We start from the raw sequence: 21,345 nt of genomic DNA on the forward strand, positions 1-21,345 counted from the left end.
TAAAAAAAACCTTCTTACAATATGACATACAAAAAAGGTATACAAATTAATTTTTGCTCAGCTTTAATTATAATTGCCAGAAAAAAGTGGTTGAACTCACTGATATAAATAAGTTACTACCTTTAGAATTTCTTTGTTAGCTATAAACTAAACTATATATTGTAATTTTACAAAAATTAAGTTAATTATAATCAATCATCATTTGTATGAAGTATTAAACTTTATTTTTTATTGTAATCTATTATTTTTTCCAGTAAATAACTAATATGAGTTATCAGCTTTATCGCAGTACAACTTTAGGAAATTGTTTGCAAGAAACTTTAGATGAGCTCATTTCTCAGCAAGCAATTTCACCTCAAGTTGCCATCAGAGTCCTCTTGGAGTTTGACAAATCAATCAACCAGGTTGCTACATTTTGCCTAAATTTACTGATGAAAAACTTTATTATTTAAAATTAAGTTTTAGTTGTATAAATCATTTTTATATATTTTTTTAATCTTTAGTAAAATTTTTCAGATAATAATAAAACTATTATTACACAAATTACACAATTACACAAATAACAACATTAAAAATGAACGTTTAGATTATGCAGAAAAAAAACATTTTTTTAAAGATATTCTTAGTTTTTAAAGTAATTTAATTTCAGAGTAGTTTTTAACTTAAGCAATCAAAGTTGGAAAGTTGTGTAAGCTCCTTTCGTAAGGCAAAATAATAATTTCAAATTTAATAGTTTTTCCTTATAATTATCAAAAAGTTGGTCAGCTTAGTATTCAAAAAAATGGTCTGTTGATAGAATAATTTTATTTCAACGTTTTAAAGCTAATATATCATTTTTAACAAAGAATCTGTATAAAAATAGATTGTTTAAACTATCAAATTTGTTATTTTTTATCAATGCAAGCTCCTGAAATATACAACAAGATTTCAAATAGGGGTCAGTATTAAGATTTGTAAACATCCCTTTTTTTTTAAACTATCAGATTTAACAAACATAAATAAAAACATTTATTGTGTTGTATAGCAAGTAAGGGGTCCAACTTAAAAAAACATCTATCCTTGAACAATTATATTTCAAAAGTTACTTAAAACTTTTGAAAACAGTAAAAAACAGTTAGTAGCTTAGTTATAAGTTAAAAAATAAACAAAATTGTGTTATATCTCCTATAGCCTTAGAACATTTGCTTTACTTCTAAAAGTTATTACAAAAGACCAGATAATATATTTTTTTAATTAAGTGTATAATTGTTAAAATTTCTTGTTCATGAAACATAAAAGTTTAATTTGAGTTTTCTTACTTGGCTATTATGGTTTCTTTTCAAAATGTTTAAAGGTTCATATGTATGTTAAATTTGTTGTTTAAGTCTGATTACTAGTTGTTATTGAGTAGTGTTACATACATGTAACAAAACCAGTATAGTATTACTTTGCAGTGGCAGCACGTGATGGTGTCATGTCATAGGGTGCAGAGCAAGGTAAAATGCCTGAGTTAATTACACTTTTCTTACTTAAGTGTTCTGTTATATGTTTCAGTTGTGATTTAAACATTGCTGCATATTTAAATATAGAATAAAAGAACATTCATATTACTTTTGAATTCTCCAAATCCCTTGTAAAATATTTGTGAAATATTCTGGGTTGCAACACAAGCGGGGTGATCAGTATACTCAGGAGAACTCCTGACAGTTTAAAAATCTCAGACTAACATGGGCTAGTTTGATTTTTATTTAAACTCAGAATGAATCAGGCTATCTTTTCTTTTTATTAAAAAACTCAGATAGTTTGAAAACCTCAGTCCAGTGTTTTTTTCTAGATCTTGAATGAGATTTAGTTTTTTCAGTTTCAATATTTTGGTATTATATAACCGTTTTTGTTCAAAAATTAGATTTTTATTAATTTTGAAAAGTACATAAAAAAAATTTAAAGATGTTTTTTAAAAAATTAAGAAAAACTCAGGATGACTCTAGGCAGTTTCTGCTCACTTAAGAGAGTTTTTTAACTCAAAAAGTAGCAACCATATATTAATGTAACTAAACATTTCAAACGCTATATTTATGATATTTTCTATTTCCTATTACAATGGAAGGACAATGTTAAAAGTCAAATGATATGTGTGTTTAAGAATACAATTTTTAACTTGTTTTTAGAAATATTTCCACTAAAACTGATACTGACCAATTAAAAATCTTTGATGACAACTATGTTATAGGTGAAGCAACTTTTTTTACTTATAATTATACATATATTTCATTAACAAACGCCAAAAATTAAGTGTTTGATAAACGTGCTATTATTATAAAGAGTCAAAAAAAAAATTTGGAAAATTTTCATTTAAAAAAGCAAACTCTTATAGGCATTGAACCAGCGTACAAGAAATAGGATCAACTTTAAAGGGGAGCTCAACACATACAGATTCTGTGACAATGTTTGGACGTTTCTTGTGAAGAATGGAGATTTTGTTGATGGCATGAACAAAGTTCGCTGTGACAAAGTGAAAATTGTTGCTTGTGATGGAAAGAACCCGAATGCTCAACCTTCAACTGGCAGTAGTCATTAGTTGACAAAATTCTTAGCTGTGACAATAGTGTTTTATTGAGATTACATGAACTGTCTAAGTTTTGTAAAAATTTTAATCTCGGTTATTTTTGTAAGACTTTAAAACAAGCTTTTGTATAATAACTTTAAAAGCACAAAACTATTAGCTATGAAAATTATGTGAAATTAAAACTGTTATTTTTTTGTTACTTTACATAACTCTAAATTTAAGTTTTTCACTGTTTTGAATGTTAAACTGACTTTAATTGTGTACATTTGTTTCAAATTACTTTGTTTATAAATTTTTGAACTGCTTTTAAGTAAAAAAGTTATTTACATATCAACATGTCATTTTGTTGTATAACTGATATGCTATTATAGAAATTTATAAATTATGCAAAGAAGTTTAACTAAATTGGCAAACAGCAGTTTTTGTTCGTTTACTCAATTAGTCAGAAATAAATCTGGAGCTAATGCAAATATAAGGAGTAAGTTTGTTCCCAGACATAATGAAGCAACAAATGAAGATGTAGAAATCGTTCAGAAGTTTATTGAATCACGAAGTCGCTTGTTTGTACTAAGTGGTGCTGGAATTTCTACTGAATCAGGTCTTCCTGATTACAGGTTACATTTTTACAAATTTGGTTTTATTAACATCAAATATTTGATTAGTCTACTCATGTTATCAGTCTAGTCTTTCAATTGTCATTGACTTTATTTTTGCTATTCTTACAAACTTACTTTAATTAAAACCTATCAATTTTATATCTAAAATAAGTTTAATCAAAAAACATGCACAAGAATTAAAAACTAGTTTTTAAGTTTTTATAATATTTTAATAGAGTGTAGTTTCAAAATTTTGTGCTACTAAAAGTAGTACCTGATGCATGAATTAGTTAAAAGGTTTGATAGTTTGTAATATGTGAAAATAGTATTTGTTAATGGTTTCTAGGGCAAGAAATTCTTTAATGTTTCGTTGAAATATTTTTTAATTATAAGATTACAATAACAAAACTATTCTAATTGTTTGAGTTCCTTTAATGAAATTCAAAAAAAAATTAGAATTCTAGGTTGAAATAGTTTTGAACAAGTCCTACAACTCACGGTAAATAGTTATGTAGAAAAACTTTAAAAAAATTAAATGTGGTCTATATATGAACGTTTTAAAGGCTATAACTGTTTGGTAATTTAACGCTGGCCGTTTTTAAAGTAAGTTATTACTTTAGTTTACAGATTTTCCAATTCTTTAGGCTAGTTTAAATTTTTATTGTATAGCTACATAACACTACTCTTGCTTATAAATTAATAAGTTTTTTATAATTTATTTTCATTTTTATTAATTTAGATATCTTTTTAATATATTTTCTTATCGAAAAAAGTGTTGTATGTTTAAGTTCAAAGTAAAAGTAATTATATAAAGTTTATCATCTATAAACTCTAGTTGTATGAAAAGACTAACAGTTCAAAAGTCATGACACAAACTAGTTTACCTAAACTAAGGTTGTATTTTTACTTCAAATGGTAGCAACCCTGAGAAAAACTGCATACATAGTTTGTTATAAATACAAATAATAAATACAACGTTAGACTCTTAATTTGTAGGTTTGTTTCGCTGTAACATTCAATATGCGTAGGTATTCATTCATTACTTTGCATTTATAATTTAGACCTTTGTTTATAAAATCTCTATTTAAACCGTTAAGATGTGTTATACAGTGTAGAAGTGTTTTTAAAGTTAGATGTTACAGCTCAAAGTCAGTAGTTAGCTGTGAAGCTTTTTAGGGTAATTTTTATATTTTATAATGAAAAAGTTTCACTTAGCCTTGTAAATCTAACACCTACCTGACTTTTTAAACTTTTTTTGGTCATCATTTTAAACATGTTAGGTAAAAGTTGAATGTTTCCACTTTTACTTTTCTCTAGTATTTATTATTTTATAATGAAAAAGTTTCACTTAGCCTTGTAAATATAACACCTACCTGACTTTTTAAACTTTTTTTGGTCATCATTTTAAACATGTTAGTTTAAAGTTGAATATTTCCACTTTTACTTTTCTCTAGTATTCAATTTCTTTAAATATATAGTTTTGCAACCCCTTTTAAATACAAGTTTGTTTAAAATATTTAGCTAAAATAGATTGTTTTACTTGTCTTAATATAGTAAACAATAAAATTAGACTCAATTAAATTTTTAAAAATTATAAAATCATTTTCTGATAAACAATAAAATCTATATTACTATTAAATAAATATTATAATACATTTCAAATTTTTGTTTAGGTCAAAGAAAGTAGGCTTATACGAGCGGTCGAACCACAAGCCCATGCTACATCAAGACTTTGTCTCTTCAAAACTAAAGAGAAAAAAGTATTGGGCTAGAAATTATGCAGGATGGTCGACTTACGAAAAGATACAGCCTAACATCATCCACTATAAACTAACTGAACTTCAGCAAGAAGAAAAAGTTTTGGTTCATGTCACACAAAATGTTGACGGACTGAACCAGAGAGCTGGTGGTAAAAATATTGTTGAGCTGCATGGAGCTATGGGCTAGTATTTTTTTTTGTCTTGCAAGGTATAGCTTTAAATTGGTATAAGGCTTTGTTTTTTCACTGCTTAAAATTTAGAATTTAATAACATATTTTATTTAAAGTGAACATAACTCTTAAAATAACACATTTAAATAAAATATTAAAATAAATAAATGTTAAAATAAAAATAATATATGTTTATTAAAATAAAAGTTTACAATACTAGGTTAAAAAACATATAAATATTATTTTACAGGCAGAGTTAAATGTCTGAATTGTGGTGAGGTTGTCTGTAGAGAGAAGTTGCAATCGCGCTTCGACGAACTGAATAAAAACTGGTCTGCTGACGTCATAGACGTAAGGCCGGATGCTGACGCTAACATTAGTGATGACGCTATACAAAACTTTACTGTTCCCCCCTGCGAGTCTTGTGGAGGAACACTGAAGCCTGACGTTGTTTTCTTTGGAGATAACGTTAAAAGAAATGTCGTGGAGGATCTCTACTCCAAGTTGGGAGACAGTGACGGAGTGCTTGTTTGTGGAAGCTCGTTGTTTGTCTGGTCGGGATACAGGTTTATAAGGCAGGCGCATGTTCTCGGAATTCCCGTGATGATAATAAACATAGGCCAGACAAGGGCTGATGATATATGCAACTATAAGATTGACGCATCAGTTAGCGATGTTTTATCACGAATCAATATTGGTTGAGTTACTTCGGAGTAAAATTTAGAAAATAACTTGAAAAGATGATAGTTGCATGTACTTATCATTGCCCAATTATAAAAATTAGATTAGCAAATTAAGTGTTATTACAGTAAATGTAAAGTAATTGTTTATAAACAAGTTTGAAGTCATTTATTTCTGAAGATGTGCAAATTTAATATATTGAAAAGTTTTTTCAAAATATTTCAATTTTTAATCATATATGTGTAATAAAGTCCTTTCAAAGTTGTAAAGTTTGAAATAAAAAAATATTTTAGTTTTATTTTAATTCTTATTTTAAAGACTACTTCTTTTTTAAATGGTTTTAGTCTAATAAACCCATTAAAAATTTTAAACATTTTCTTTTGATTTTATTTCATCAATCATTTGATTTTATACTCTACATACTGGTAAAAGGCAAGCATTTTATTTTATTCTTTATTTTTTTTCCAAAAACATTTATTAATACAAAGTAATGCACTTTAAGCATGAAAAAGTTGAAAAAAAGTTATTATTATGTTTTAAAAAACTATATTATTCGATTTCTAAAAAGTTAATATTTTTATTAAATATATAATAGTTTGACGGAAACAACAAACTTAAAACAACATGTTTAAAATAGATTCATGTTACCTGATTAAACTTAAAAATTATTTATTCTTGAAATTTTTAACTTTCAAAACTTAAAATTTAAAAAATAAAAATAAATTTATTATTACCCTTTTTAACTACGTTTTAAGTTTTTTTATAATAATTTTAAGAATTTATAGTTTATTATTTAACTACATATTTTGTTTGCAGAAAGTAACAAGTTATATTTTGCTAAAACAGTACTAATTGCGCTTAAAAGTAATAAAGTGTTATGGCGTCACAAACAAATCTTCCTCCACCATCAAGTGTTCCACCTAGTTGTCAGAATGTTTTTCAACCACCTAGTGGACTGATTCCTCTCCAGGTAAAAATTTCATTACTTTTTTTTTAAATAAGTTATTTAGTTTTAGCACTGTTTATGTTTACCAATATTTAACTAGTAAACTAGTAAATTTAAAGCTCGACCAAGTAAATTGAAGCTCTTTTCCAAAGATTACTTCCTCAGCTCTTTTCAAAAGGAAATTAACGCAAAATACATTTATTACATTGGTTTTTTGAAGGTTTTTTTAATGTTGTAGTTTAATTCTATAAATTGTATAACCAGCTGATCTAGGTTTGACTTAATTATATTTATACACTATGCTAAAATTTATGTATTATGTCTTAATTTATTATACACTGTTTATTTATTTATGTATTAAAGCTTATTTGTAGTACTTGTTAAATCAATTTAGATTTTAAACTCAATGCTCTTGGAGTTTAAAAGTCTTGAACAAGTAACAAAAATTTATTTCAATTATATTTTAAGGATTTTGCTGAAACCTATAAAAATCATTATCAAGTTACTGCGCTTCAGGCTAAATCTTTTTTTTCTTTTTTGAAAAAGCGGTATAATGCAAGTTTTTAGCAGTTCAAATGCTTGAAAATTTAATTTTGTTTAGTAGATTACTAAATTGTGATTTTCTTTTTTAACCAGCATTTGGCTTTTGAATCGATTTATAAATTTTTTAAAGAAACTTGAGAATTTTTGTTATTTTGTTTAGAGTAGATTACTAAAATGTGAAAAGTAATATAAAACTTAAAAACAGAAAATGCACTAGAAAGTTTTATTGCTTGTAAGCTATGCAACTAAAACTTTTCTAATAAGTTGTGTCGTTTCATCTGGTTATAAGACCTACCGGGTGATGACTAACAAAGATTAGGGTGGAACTCCCAAAAATATTTTCATAAACGTCCCTTTGGTAAAAAAAGATCCTAGTTTTCTAGATATTTCCCTATTACTAATTAATTACCAATTTACTTTTTTCTGCGTTACTAATTAACATTTTTTCATAGCTAAAATCGCCCCTAACGGTTAATATTGCCAACTTTGAAACAAATCAGTTTAAATTGATAAAGTCAAATTAAATTAAAAAATTTTTGTGCACGAAACCTGCAATTTTAATAAACTTATATGAAATTTTGTTGCTGCTTTCACACAAGTCTAAAAAGTAAACAATTTAAACTTTAACATTAGTACTTATCAGATTTGCATAGATGATCTTGATTCTTAATTTAGAAAATATATACACCTTGAACTCGAAGCTTTATAAACGAAAGCTTTAAGCCTGAAACCTATTTGTTTGAAACCATATCCTTAACCTTATGTCTCAATTCTTAATTTTTCTTCCTTTTAATCTTAAAGTTTATCCCCGTAACACTACATCTTATTCTTTTATACTAATGAAACTCTTAAGATTCTTCTTGTTTTTATAAATTCATTCTCTTTTGTTGAGTTTTAACTTAGTTATTTTTATTTAAAAATAAATATTTGTCCTCGCTTAAAGTACCAAAGTATTCCTTAGATTTAAAGGATTGAAAAAAATATTAAAAGTTTTAGAAAGGTTGAAAATTTGACAAAAATCTTAAGATGATACTATCTAGGGCCGTGTGTACAATTAATAGTTTAAGAAAAGTTTATTTGTTTATGTTATTAATGTTTTTTGGTTTTGGATTAAAAAAAGCTAGGTCTGGCCAACTTGATTATGATGTAATACCTTCAATCCTATAATTTTCTTGCTGTTATAAATTAATTGTCCCCATTAATATTATTTTAATTATTTTACTATAAAGATAATTAAATATTCATCAGTATCTGTATCATACTTTAAATAAGAATAATTACCCTTTTATTTTGTATGTATTTATAAAGAATAGCTAACAAAAATTAATTAATTTTATTCAGTTAAGTTTTTTTTTATTTTGTTACATTTTAAATTTTGTTATATTTTTTGTTTAATTTAAAAGTGTATGTATCACAGGGAATGGCATCTAGAAAAATAGAACAAAGTTTAGAAAATATGCTTTCTAGAAGTCTTGAAATTAGAAAAAATATAGAAAATGTTGTACATCTAATGGAAAATCCTAATCTTAATTTTGACTGGTTAGATCAAAAGATGTATTTATGTTTAAATAATTCCTTGTTATTTTTAAAGTTTCTTCATATTATGATTTGAGAAATGAAAATTCTAGACAACTATATATTTTATAATTAGAAATGTGAATCATTATAAACGTAAGATACCAATTATAAAACTATATTTTGTCATGTGTATCATTAAATGGGTAGGTCTCAAATATTCCCGAAGGGACATTTTGCACGGTGTCAATTTTGCACAAGGGCTCACTTTTGTACGAAGACACTTTTGCACGGGTGTCTTGCCAAATATGAACTTTTTCATTTAAATATGCAGCAGTTTTTAAGGCTGCTTTAATGGTTCACTGAGCACAAAATAATAATAATAATGCTTTAATTTTGCACTAATAACAACCAAGACAAACTAAGTTCAAAAACAACTTTTAAGTTATAAATAACTTAAACTGTTCCATAGGTATTGTACAAAAGATAAATTTATATTTTACCTCATAGTTTGGAACTAAGTTTATGTCACTGAACTGACGAAATGTTTAGAATAAGAAATCACAAAGCAAGAAAATTGAATTTTATCATTTTTCAACAACAATTTCAGTTGTTCTACAAGTCAAAGTTTAAGAGCATTCAAAATTAAGTTAACTTTTGAGATTTAGACAATTTTGTAAAAAGATTCTGTTAGTAAAGTATGCACCGCATAGAAAAATCTGTAAAATTTGTTTACTATTTGATTTTTAAGATAAACACCTAAAGTTTTCAGAAAAATCTGATTTCATTGAGTCTTTCTTTTTAGAATTATTTTTTAGTATTTTGATTCTTTTTTTGTAAATAGTATTTTAACTATATAAAATACGTCCCGGACATGACATTAAACTGTATACTGGTATATGACTCTATAACCGAAATGTTTTTTCGTACACCAGGCCCTTGGACCAAGTTTTTCAGCGCTTTTTTTTCCTTCGATAACCAATATATTTTCAAGCAGTCATACAGTTACAAACTCATAATCAACAATGTTTTGTCGACAAAAGTAAAAACAAATAGTTAAGTTATGTTAAGAAAATTATGGTAAAAGTATTAACCTGGTTGGTTTTTGAACCCATGAATCACTGCTATAACTCTGAATGGTCTGACGCACTAGACCGCTCGGCCATCGTGACTTCTGTGGGGATGAAGATTTGCGTTTATATTTTTTATAAATTTTGCTTTTAACAAGAAAACTATTTATTTCGGTTATACTCAATACACAACTAACTATTATTTCAAGAAATATTTATTACTGTTGTTTGTAAATAAAAATGATAAACTTAAATTAAGATATACTATTGAAACTAGATTGAAACTTTCAAATAACTTCTGTTTTCATCTTACTTCTTATTTTTTACATTTAACTTATTATCCAATTACTTAATTTACTAGAAGTTGCTCACCAATAAAAACTGGTTGCTGTGAGTGGTAAAAATAGTCAGGGAAGTTAATTGTAAGGGGTAGATATTGCAGAGAGGACTTTTCTCATTGTGACTTACTGCTAATACTTAATTAATTAAAAGTGTGAAGACATTGATTGCCTTTTTTTCATCTATATTTTATTGTCACCAAACCTAAACATCTGCGGGTTAAGAAGCTATTTAGTAAACTAAAAACTTAAATATAAAATTTATGTTTGATAAACCAAAAAAATATTGTACAAGAAACAAACAAGATAACTACCAGTAATTGTTCCGAAGCCTTTTTATCTAAGTGTGAGTATTAATTCATTTTATTTAAGCTGCTAGGCAGAAATATAACTTAATATTGTGACTAAAAGTTACAAAATATTTATATCTCTGCCCCTTGAAAAGTCTATATCTGTTTTTTATGTATTCCATAAAAAAATGCATTCTTTGTAGATACAGACTTATTTATATACATTATATTCTTGAAAATAATTTAAGAAAAGCTTTTTCCACAAATAAAGTTCAGTTTTTTTTTTTAATACTTATTTTACTATTTTGATAAAGCTATATATTTTATTACTCTTTTGGGTTAATTGTTTTATTTTCTATTATATAAGTAAAAAGAAGGTTTGTATTACAAAAAAAACTAAATACTGTTAAATGCAACTCCGTTGATGTAATAAACTAAAACATAATACTTAAGTTTTTCGTAAGATTGATTGCATTTATCAACATTTACCCATATGTAGTCTATATAATACTAGTAGTATGTATTGAACAATATTACTGTGCTCAAAAATGATAACTTTTTAGCATTTAATTTAACTACTTATTATTAGCATTAAGTAATTATAAGAATCTAATATTTATAGTTAACGGTTAAATAAGGTAAGGTTTCTATTATCATGTAAAATATGTCTAATAACATACAATTTTAATAAAAACTACTAAACTCTGAACAGATTTTTGTCTCTGTCTAGCCTTTTAGATACTAAATGTATTTATTATTTCAAGTATTAATGCTTGAGAGTCTTTTTGTTTGAATTAGTTGTTTTATGTGTATAATGAGATTAATCTTTTTATTATTTAGGTAGTTTTAAACTATCTAAAAACTTTATAAAAACTTTAAAATTTACTGTTAAACACATTTTTTTAAATTTTTTTACTTTGAAATTTAAATAATTAAATATTTGTTATAATTGCTACTTATTTATTTAAGTAGCTTATTTAATTTATTTGTTTACATACCATCTTTAGTTCGAAAATTAACGATCTTTTATTATTCATTTTGTTTTTGTTGCTCAGTTGACTTATTAGCTTACATATTGATTTTGATTAGTTTTAGTTGAACTTTGAAAAATAGTATATAACTGCATATTTTGTGCTCAGTGAACCAATAAAAACTGGTGTATATTTGCAGGAAAAAGTTGATATTTGGCAAGACACCCCTTTTGCACGGGTTGTATTATTTTTTTTATTAATTTTAATTTAAGATTTTAGTGATATTTTCTTTTTTTATTTTTACTATCACTGTTACCCCTAATCCTTACTCTCGGTCGGTAACTTTTTTTTCTTGTATTTGATTTTTATTAATAATTTATATTTGATTTGATTTTTCTTGTTTTTTGATTTTTATTAATAATTTCTATTTGATATTATTTTTTTACTATCACTGTTAACCCTTATCCTTGGCCGGTAACTGTTTTCTTTTTTTTTCTGTCTTTTTATTATAATTATTTTTTTCTTATATTTTTCTTCGTTTTATGTATATTTTTTTTACTCTCGTGCAAAAATTTCCTTCGTGCAAAAGTGTCCCTACGTGCATATTTGACTCTTCGTGCAAAAATATCTTCGTGCACATTTGACCCGTTCCCCAATTAATAGTTTCATTTAGTAAAAATATGTAAATTTGTTGTTTTCTCTACTATGGCTATAAAATTGTTTTAATTTTTTAAAACATTAACGCTTAAGCAAATTTTTTTTTTGTCATAATTAATTATTAAAGTTAAAAAAAAAACTGTTAAGAATTTTAAGTCTTGATAGTTTTTTTTTATTACTTTCTACAACTATGCTCAGGCCAACTGCACTGAGCAACTACTCATTGATATCGGGTGAGATATATTCATTCAAACAACTTATAATGAGCGAAAACACTCCAGAGTTAAAGGATTATCCCATTGTTCCTTACAAGTTGTCTCAAGACACTGACAAGCACTTACAGGTTTTTTTTATTGTAAAATGAATTGTGTATATCAATTAATTATGCAATAAAATACAGTTTTCTACATATGTTTCGTTTATGAAATTCTTCTATCTTTTAGAATGTTCAGAAATACTTTACTTTATTTGCTATTATTTTTTAAAAACATACAAGGTTCAACAAAAATAAAGCCTATTACATGAAGTTATAAATACCTCATTTACAATAGAAACTGACGCAAGGCCGGGTTCCGATGATGTCGCACGCTTCAGCTCCTGATTACCTGAGAACGAAACCAGATCCGCAAGTTGAACAGCAAGAAGTCAACATTAGCAACATGGTGAGCAACATTTCCGACCCTACAAATGCAATTGTTAGTTTGTTTTGTTTTGGTCCATTTATCTTTATTTTTGTGTATATATTATGAGAATAAACTTGTAGAGCAGTTTTATTTGAATTCAAAATTGTAGACTTAGACGTGAAATTTAATGGGTTTTTATTATTTCGTTAAATACGTTATTTAACTAACATTTTTCGTTTTTTATTGTACGATCATAATTTCTTTCCGTAATCATCCTTAAAGAACATTTTCATTGCATTGAATAGAAGCAACACAATAAAGTTTGCAACAACGTCTTCAATAAAATAATAAAACGTGAAAGTGTCATAACCGCTAGAAATAGTCAACAGGAGACGTATGATCAAAACGTATCGCTGACTTGGGTTGGAATTATGAAACACGGTTGGTTTCTCTATTGCAGTAAATTTTTTTAATTGTTATCTATTGTAATTGTGACTAAAGCTCTCATTGTCGATTTGGTAATACATTAACAAAAAGGTCAAAACAAGTATAAGGTCAAAACCTTATACTGTTATGCAAATATATTTCATATTTTTTAACTCATTGAAAAATAATATCGGTTAAGAATTTAAATTGCTTTTATAAAGTTTTATAAACTACTTTTTTGAATTTTAAATTTCAAAAACTTACATTTTTTTAATTTCTTTTTCTTCTAAAATTTACAATTTTAAGTATTCTAAGTTAAATAATTATTACATAATATTTTTAGGTTTTGGATCAAACCAAACGAACTCTTGAAACGAATCTAATTGTTTTGTTTAGAAATTCTAGATTGATTTTGATACTCATGAAGTAAAAATGAATGTTTCAAATTTTCATACTTGGTTTATAAATTAGTTGGTGATTATTTTTCATAATTTCTTAATATTTACAATTTATGGTCCGAAACAAGTTTTCAAATGTAATAAAGTTTTAAGCGAAAATTTGTTAATTTGAATTGTAAAAAAACGTGTACGCTATAAAAAATAAGTATGTTTTTTTACAAAAAAGTAAAATAAACTTTGAAGTATCATAAAAGCTTTATATTCTTTTTTATTAGCTCCTTTTTTTATTAAAACGTTTTATATTGTTTTAAAATATACAATATGTATATTATTTGTATATTATTCCTTTGTGGTTAATATTTCTTAAAATGAGATAGTATAATTATTTATTATAAAACTATATTTTATATTATCGTCCATTTTTAGTTTCTTATAAAGTAATTACTTTATTTCGAATTTTCACTCAGTATTTTCTGTATCGACTTATTATAGTATGGCTTTAAATTCATAAAGCTTAAATAGCAAAAATAAAATTTAGATATCGTTAACATTTAAGATATCGAATATACTTACTATTAGTTAAAATTTTATATAATAATAGTTCAGTAAAATAAAAACAAACATTAAATTGTAGGATTTAGTCTTCTTTGAAAAGTTAATGAAAAAAAATTTAATGCAGATTAATCTTAATAAAACATAATCATTACGTTTTAAAATTGTGTTTTTAGCTGATGTTGGATTTTTTATAAGATTCTTTCTAAATGTAATAAAGATAAAGAGAAAACAAACTAAAAGTTATAAATATGTAACAAATACATCCTATTTGGCTAAATCATCTATTTAAAAGCTAGATAATATGTTGTAACGACAACCTTTATAATTAATACTACCAATGTTGTTTATTGTGTAACATCGGACTCAGGCATTAAAACATTAGCCGCTTAAATAAATTACTTACGAAGAGTAAAAACGAAAAGAAATTACTGAAGAGACAGATGGATTTTAAATCTATAAATAAATAACCAATACAAGAAATAAATGAAATACAATTGCTAAAATTACTAGTACACTAAAGTAAAAATACATTAAAAGATAGTATTTATAAAAATTAATACAAGAAAACACAACACAATCTCTCAAGTTAAGTAGTCGAAAGCATTTTTGAAGCATAAATTTTTATATTTGATAAAACTTTTAAATGTTTTAGGGGGGAGTAGTAAGAAAAAATAATATTATTAATTGTTTGTTATCATTAGTGGTAAAAACTTTAAAATAAAGTTTTTTTTTGAGTATAGAGGTGTTTATTTACCTTGATTGGTAACTGTTTTTACTTAATTTATGTTTTGATCAAAAATCTGTTACCCTCGCGTACAAACTACATCATGTGGTAACTTATTGAACAAAGTCATCGTTCCCTATAAAAATTAAGATTGGTTATTTGTTAAATCATGTTTGCATTTTGTTTTATTTTTAATACCTAGTTTTTTTTGAAAATAATTAAAAATTGATGAAAGAAAATCTTGTGTCTACCATTAACATTAAAAAAAAGTTATTAAATCGAATTCCTATTTTTCATGCTAAAGAGACTGAAAACCAAGTTTAGTTAATCTTTCTTGATATGATGAGTTATAAATATTATAGCGACTTAAAATTAAACGAGTGAAGTTTGTTTGTATATTATTTTTTTTAAGTATTTTTCAATATGGGGAATAAAGTGGAGAGTTGTATTTAAGCTTAGGACCAGGGTTGCCAAAAAAACTTGGAAATAAACAATTTAAGCAAAAAAAACCTGGAAATCGAGAAATTTTGAAATAAATAATCTGAAATTTGAAACTATTTTTACATGAAAAGTAACAAAATTTCGATCAGATACGAAAAGTCTATAAGAAATTAAAAACACTAAAATTTAAAGTAGATTTACAAAATCTTTTCAATGTTGTTATCTCATTTAAGACAGTTTTTTTTTACCATAGTTTTAGTTTTGTACTAAAAATTGACTAAAAAACTTGATTTTTAAACTTGGAATAAACTTTTGGCAACCCTGTTAGGACAAACATTTAGCGTAAATATTTTTCTTAGAATGATATTTGTATTAAATCACAAACTTTTTACTAGTTGGTAGGATGATAAAGATGCAATTTGTATATTTAGTGAATATTGTCGTTTCATTTTAGATATTTCTATTCTTATGGCTTAAAACACTCAACTGAGGCCAATTTATTTTCATTAATTAGGAGATAAATAGGGTTAGGTATGTTTTTGTGGATATTAAAGATTTGATATTAACTAGAATTTGGTTATATGTGTTTAACCTGGGTAGCTGTCAAATTTGCACGAAGGCACAATTTTGCACGGGTTGAATTTTTTTCTTACTATTTTTTTTTTATATTCACTGATACCCCTTACCCTCAGTCGGTAACTTATAATTTTTTTTTATTACTTATTTTTTTATTATTATTAGTTTTTATTTTACTATTACTGTTACCCTTAACCTCGGTCGGTAGTTTTTTTTTTAAATAGATTTAATTTATTCCTTTTTTATTGTTTTTACTATCACTGTTACCCCTCACTCTCAGTCAGTATTTTTTTTTTTCGTTTTTTTTTTTACTTCCGGGCTAAAATGACCATCCTTGAAAAATTGTCTTCGTGCATTTTTGTGCCCTTGTGCTAATTTATCTTCGTGCAATTTACTCCCCTTGTGCAGTTTAGTAACCTCGTGCAATTTTGACCCGTTTAACCATTAGTAAATATGATCAAGAGTTTTACTAAGTGTTTTCACATCGTCTGCAAACAAAATTATTTCACTTTTAATATTAAACTCTCTTGCAATGTCATTAACATATATGAACAAAAACATCGGCGAAAGTCTGCAGAGCAGAAGCCTGGACTTTCGTATGCCGTGAGACAAAGCTCAAGAATCGGTTTGATAAACATAAATGAATATAATGAATATAAGTGGTCCAACTACTCCACTCTATGGTACTTCCCAAAAAACAGTTAATGAACTTGATAGTGTGTTGTTAACAGATTTTTTTTGTTATCTAGGAAGTCTCTAAACCAATCAACTAAGCTCCATGCAGTTTATATTGAGTTAAAGTTTTTATTAACCTTTGATGTGATACTAAGTTAAATATTGTGTGATGTCAGTATATACTTTTTTAATAGATTCATTGTTTAAATAAAGTATTAACCAAAAACTTAAACATGTCAACAGCTGAATGATGATTTCAATATTTTAATATAACCTTTACAATATATTACTTAAACTGTAGTTTCAATGTAATATTGACTATACTAGCTTAACTTTATGTTCAACTAATTTAATAATATTTCAACAAATATTTAAAACCAAAATAAATACTTTAAATAGAAATTTAGATTGAAACCATTACCTAAACTTAAGTAACAAAAAGGAGTTCTTTTTCGCTGTTTTATTTTAGTAGTACGAAAATTTATAAAAGCTGAGGTTGTATAGAACCCTTTAGAAGTACGATTTGAACGATAACTTATTTGTGAATTTCTAGTTTTTGTTTTTATAGTAAACGTGGAAAGCTATAATGTCATAAAAATTTGCTCTAAATTGATACAACTTGTTAATTAAAGTTTTAAAATTTCAGAAGTTACCTGCAAAAATAAAACTATGTATTTATATTTTTTTTCATTTTCTTGTTTAATACGGGTTCTCTAGCTTTGTAAAATTGCTAAACAAAAAAATAAACATTGAAGCTATAAAGCAATTAAAAAATATAATAGAGTACATTAACTATAAATTAAAGTAAGTTTTATTAGTAGAATTTAAGAAAACAAAGTTTAGTTCAACCTGCAGGAGGCACAAAAAATCATGGGGCAGATATTCTAAAATGATAATTGCACGAGTCCTCACTTTTAACACAGAGGTCTTTTATGAATGTATGGTAGTGAACTGAATCAGCTTTAAGTTGGAATTAGGAGTATATATTAGTTTTATTTAGTCCTTTTGTAATAACATTGTCAAACAACCTTAGTTTTTATCAAGAAAATGTTTCAAATTATATAAGAGAAATTCTACTTAAAAGTAAGGACTTTAGATTGCAACAATTTAACAATTTTTTCTACACTACACACTAATGTCAGCACAAAAATCTATCAATTAATAACTATATTCATTTAGACAGAAAACTCATTAGGTTTAACCTAGATTCGGATTTGAATTCTAACTTGATATAAATCAGGATTTTCCATATTTTTTTTCAAAGGGCCCCTTTAAAGAAGTTAAAAAAGCTACGGCCCCCTCTGACAAGATTATTATTTTTTGCTGTTCATCATCAACTCCTGAATATCTAGTATAAGTTTCAAACTATGAACTCATGGCCCCCCTTAAGCCCCTTTTCTGCTCATGGCCCCTAAGGCAGCCACTTGGCCCACTTTGGGAAACCCTGTTATAAATGATTGGTAAAACAGATGAAATTCAAAGTGATAAAAAAAAACCCTGAGAAACATTTTTATTAAGTAATTTTTTATGTAAGTAAAGAAAAAAGTTGTGCTCATTGAAAGTTTCAGTTTATTTTTTCGAAAAACTACAAATTTAATTCATAAGTTGTTATTTTTTACACAAAACTGATTTTAGTCGCTCTATAAGCGGATATTTGAATATAACCATCAACACTGAAAATTTACAGTTTAGAAATTAGTGTAAACTAACTTTTACTTTTTTATTTCCTTTTTTTTTATTCAGTAGATTTTTTTTTATTTCAAAACTAACTAATTTTAAAAAAATTAAGAATAGAAAACATTTTAAACTTAGTTTAGCACTACTTTATTTTTCAATTTGTAAATTAAGAATTATCTAAAGAGTTTGAATCATTTTCTTGACCAAGTTTAGAATTTTTAAAAACCTTATTTTTTGTAAACGTTATAATGAACTGACATATTTTCTATTTCGGGGTGCACTAAGCGTCATGTAATAACAGGTAAAACACTAGGTACTTTATTTAAAAGTGTAGATAAATTCATTCAAATTTTGGTTAAACATTTATTTAATTTTATTTAGACTTGTATTTAGCTTTATTTAATGTAATATATATTATATAAACTTTTTAAAATATAGTTTATTCCTTTTGAAAGTTTTTTTTACAGTTGCAAAAGTGTTGCTCTTGTGGGAAATTACTCATATGAAAAAAAAATCAATTCAAATAATAATTTTAAAGTTTTTAATAAAAAAACAGTACTGAAAGAATTTTATTGTTAAAATCATAACTAACAATTGTTTAAACTTGTAAAACATACGAAGAAAACATATATACTTATATTATAAGATCGCTTTAAATAATATTGGTTTTCAAATTTTATAGTCATACCTCAAGGACAACCTTACACCAAAAACAAAAAAAACTAAGAAAGAATAGAGTTTTTTACTATAACAATACATATAGTGACTCTAGAAAAAACATTATAGAAAAAGATTTCCTGAAATTGCTTGGAAATACTTCCCGAAAACAATATTATATAATAATATTTATCAGAAAAACAAATAAAAAAATTCGTAATCGTGCATGTCCAATTTGGAAAAAGAAATAACAAAACACAATCATAAAATTATTCAATACTCCAAAAAAACACTAAATGACGACAACAAATGTTGCAATTGCAGATCAAAAGTTTTCCATGAACGGGAGTTTTCTCACCAAAGGGGTGATATATAAAGCAACAGACAATTATAAAAACAAAAACATGACATATATTTGATTCACAGGGAGACAAAATTCTACGAGCAAATGCGATCCTTTAGAAATAAGACTAAGAAAAAAGTACAAAACTTAGTAGATTTGTCTTTAAGATTAAATATGACAATAATAAATTAAAAAATAGTAATAAGACAAAGATTTTTTTTTAAATCCAGAAAAGCAAGGTAAAATATGTACTGTTTGAACCAAAGACACTTGAGATTAGTTTTGCGGACAAAAAAAAACAATTAAATTTGAGATATTAATTAGTCGTAAAACTTTTCAAGATATTATTTGAAATCTTAGTTTACAAGCTCTGTTTACCTCATTGTGTTTTTATGCGGAATTTTTTAATTTTTTTCATATTTACAGTTTTTTGTACTTTACTTTATTTTCTTGATGTTGTTATATACGTTTATTTTTATAGCTTGCTAATAAACTTAAAAAGTCCTGGACATGACATTAAAGGTATCCGTGGTGTGCGACTCGATAACCGTAAGGTTCTTCGTGCACCATGTCCTAGGACAGAATATTTTGAGCGTTTTTTTATCGTTCAATAAATTTTAGCTTTTAAAAAGCCTTATAAATTTGAATACTTAAAAACAAAACTACCTTTTTTGAAACTTTATTAAAAAATTTAATCCTTAATTTTATTGCAAACTTCTTATATGCTTAATTACTAAATTAATAACTTATAAAATATACAGGCATTGTCACTTATTAGTTTATTTACTTGTGATAATCGTGCAAACGTAAAATAATTTTTATGAAATCAACTTATTACTTTTTTTAAATTGACATACTTGTTCTTTAAAGTGTAACTCTCTATAAAATAATTGTTGCTTTATATAAATTACATGAAAGCATTAATAAGCTTTAGATTGAAGAATCCTTAACTGTAGTTAGATTTATTTCAACATCATGATCTTTCTAAGATACAGAACGTCCTTACTCCGTTTAAAATTTATAAACTTAAGTTTTTGTTTCAAAATTTATTTTTTAACATTTACTTAGTGTTTTTTATACTTAATCAACATAAACTTTTAGTTATTTTGGTGCAAATTCTTTAAAATTAAAAATAACTTGTGCTCGTTCAACTTGAATTTGAAGTATTTTATATTACGAGAAAAAAAAAACATAATGTTGTTATTTATTGTTAAGTCTCATTTGTTACTGAACTCTCTTTTCAGACAATTTTGTTTTTACAGGCGTGTAGATTTGTATTGGTAAAAATGTAACTATAATAATTGTATTAGTTAAACAAAAAATTGAATATAACTTAAGCTAGAAAACTAACCATGAAAAGTATAAAATCAATAAACATTGTTAGCTATGAAAAAAATACTAAGATAAACGACAATGCTTTTCCATAAAAAAAACTAGTTTTTTAAAAATTTTAAAGGTTATTTAAAAGGATAAAACTGAATTTAAACAACTGTGTATAACAAAACTTTTTATTTTTAAGGTCTCAATTGACTTTAAATACATATCAATATATGTAAACTATATTTAACACACAGCTTACATGATCTTCTCTTTTTGTAATACACAACATTTAAACTTTCAAGCAGTTTTAGTAAATTTATGGAGGGTGCAACTAAATAACATTGTAAGACAATAACGTTAATAACTAATTTAAAATCATATTAGTTTTCCTTAGATATCTTTATAAAAAACATACACAACTTATTTTCTATTTTCATAGTTTGAAATGCATTTAAAAATTATTCAATTACCATTAAGTAAACAACTATTTATTTATTAAAAATATTTTATAAATAAATGTAGAACGCTCCCTTTAAAACATGATTCTGTAAAATATTACGTTTTTTTATGCTATTGATAAAATTTTATTTCTAAATTTCAGTACACTAATATCTCTCTCGAATACGCTTTTCTTAAATATACTTTTTCGACACAAAATTCTTGTTTTCAAACTGGAATTTTCCGTTTAGACTTCTACTTGTTAGGTACAAATTTCCTGTTTAGTATCCGGTTTATATATGTGTTTGAAATGTGATAGTTGCTGTATACAATTACAATTATACTTAGTTTCAAAATTATAAACTAAGCAAAAAAATTTAACAATTTTTTTACTTAAACTAGGAGTTAGC

At 25.5% G+C, this 21,345-nt stretch overlaps 3 protein-coding genes across 3 annotated transcripts; all 3 read left to right on the forward strand.

Annotated features, from left to right (window-relative positions):
• Positions 1-258: 258 nt before the first annotated feature.
• Positions 259-2,919, forward strand: LOC145833708 (transcription initiation factor IIA subunit 2-like). Its single transcript, XM_082940857.1, has 2 exons — positions 259-404; positions 2,354-2,919. The coding sequence occupies exons 1-2, from the start codon at positions 267-269 to the stop codon at positions 2,555-2,557; spliced, it is 342 nt and encodes a 113-aa protein (XP_082796983.1). The 5' UTR covers positions 259-266; the 3' UTR covers positions 2,558-2,919.
• LOC145833707 (NAD-dependent protein deacylase Sirt4-like) lies at positions 2,919-6,169 on the forward strand. Its single transcript, XM_082940856.1, has 3 exons — positions 2,919-3,159; positions 4,815-5,083; positions 5,322-6,169. Exons 1-3 carry the CDS (start codon positions 2,930-2,932, stop codon positions 5,771-5,773), a joined length of 951 nt encoding a protein of 316 aa, XP_082796982.1. The 5' UTR covers positions 2,919-2,929; the 3' UTR covers positions 5,774-6,169.
• Positions 6,170-6,572: 403 nt separating this feature from the next.
• Positions 6,573-13,941, forward strand: LOC145834789 (mediator of RNA polymerase II transcription subunit 8-like). Its single transcript, XM_082942302.1, has 6 exons — positions 6,573-6,722; positions 8,659-8,780; positions 12,281-12,425; positions 12,634-12,777; positions 13,011-13,146; positions 13,475-13,941. The coding sequence occupies exons 1-6, from the start codon at positions 6,630-6,632 to the stop codon at positions 13,501-13,503; spliced, it is 669 nt and encodes a 222-aa protein (XP_082798428.1). The 5' UTR covers positions 6,573-6,629; the 3' UTR covers positions 13,504-13,941.
• Positions 13,942-21,345: the final 7,404 nt, after the last annotated feature.

Source organism: Thalia democratica, chromosome 4 (assembly GCF_965202585.1).
Source record: "Thalia democratica chromosome 4, ktThaDemo2.hap1.1, whole genome shotgun sequence".
Lineage (NCBI taxonomy): Eukaryota > Metazoa > Chordata > Thaliacea > Salpida > Salpidae > Thalia > Thalia democratica.

Excerpts from the sequence above, each read along its gene's own strand:
- LOC145833708 (XM_082940857.1), top strand. The coding sequence starts at position 267 with ATGAGTTATCAGCTTTATCGCAGTACAACTTTAGGAAATTGTTTGCAA. Across the intron at positions 405-2,353 it reads TTGACAAATCAATCAACCAG|GCATTGAACCAGCGTACAAG; the intron begins GTTGCTACATTT and ends AAACTCTTATAG.
- LOC145833707 (XM_082940856.1), top strand. The coding sequence starts at position 2,930 with ATGCAAAGAAGTTTAACTAAATTGGCAAACAGCAGTTTTTGTTCGTTT. Across the intron at positions 3,160-4,814 it reads TCAGGTCTTCCTGATTACAG|GTCAAAGAAAGTAGGCTTAT; the intron begins GTTACATTTTTA and ends ATTTTTGTTTAG. Across the intron at positions 5,084-5,321 it reads TGAGCTGCATGGAGCTATGG|GCAGAGTTAAATGTCTGAAT; the intron begins GCTAGTATTTTT and ends ATTATTTTACAG.
- LOC145834789 (XM_082942302.1), top strand. The coding sequence starts at position 6,630 with ATGGCGTCACAAACAAATCTTCCTCCACCATCAAGTGTTCCACCTAGT. Across the intron at positions 12,426-12,633 it reads ACACTGACAAGCACTTACAG|AAACTGACGCAAGGCCGGGT; the intron begins GTTTTTTTTATT and ends CATTTACAATAG. Across the intron at positions 12,778-13,010 it reads CCGACCCTACAAATGCAATT|AAGCAACACAATAAAGTTTG; the intron begins GTTAGTTTGTTT and ends TGCATTGAATAG.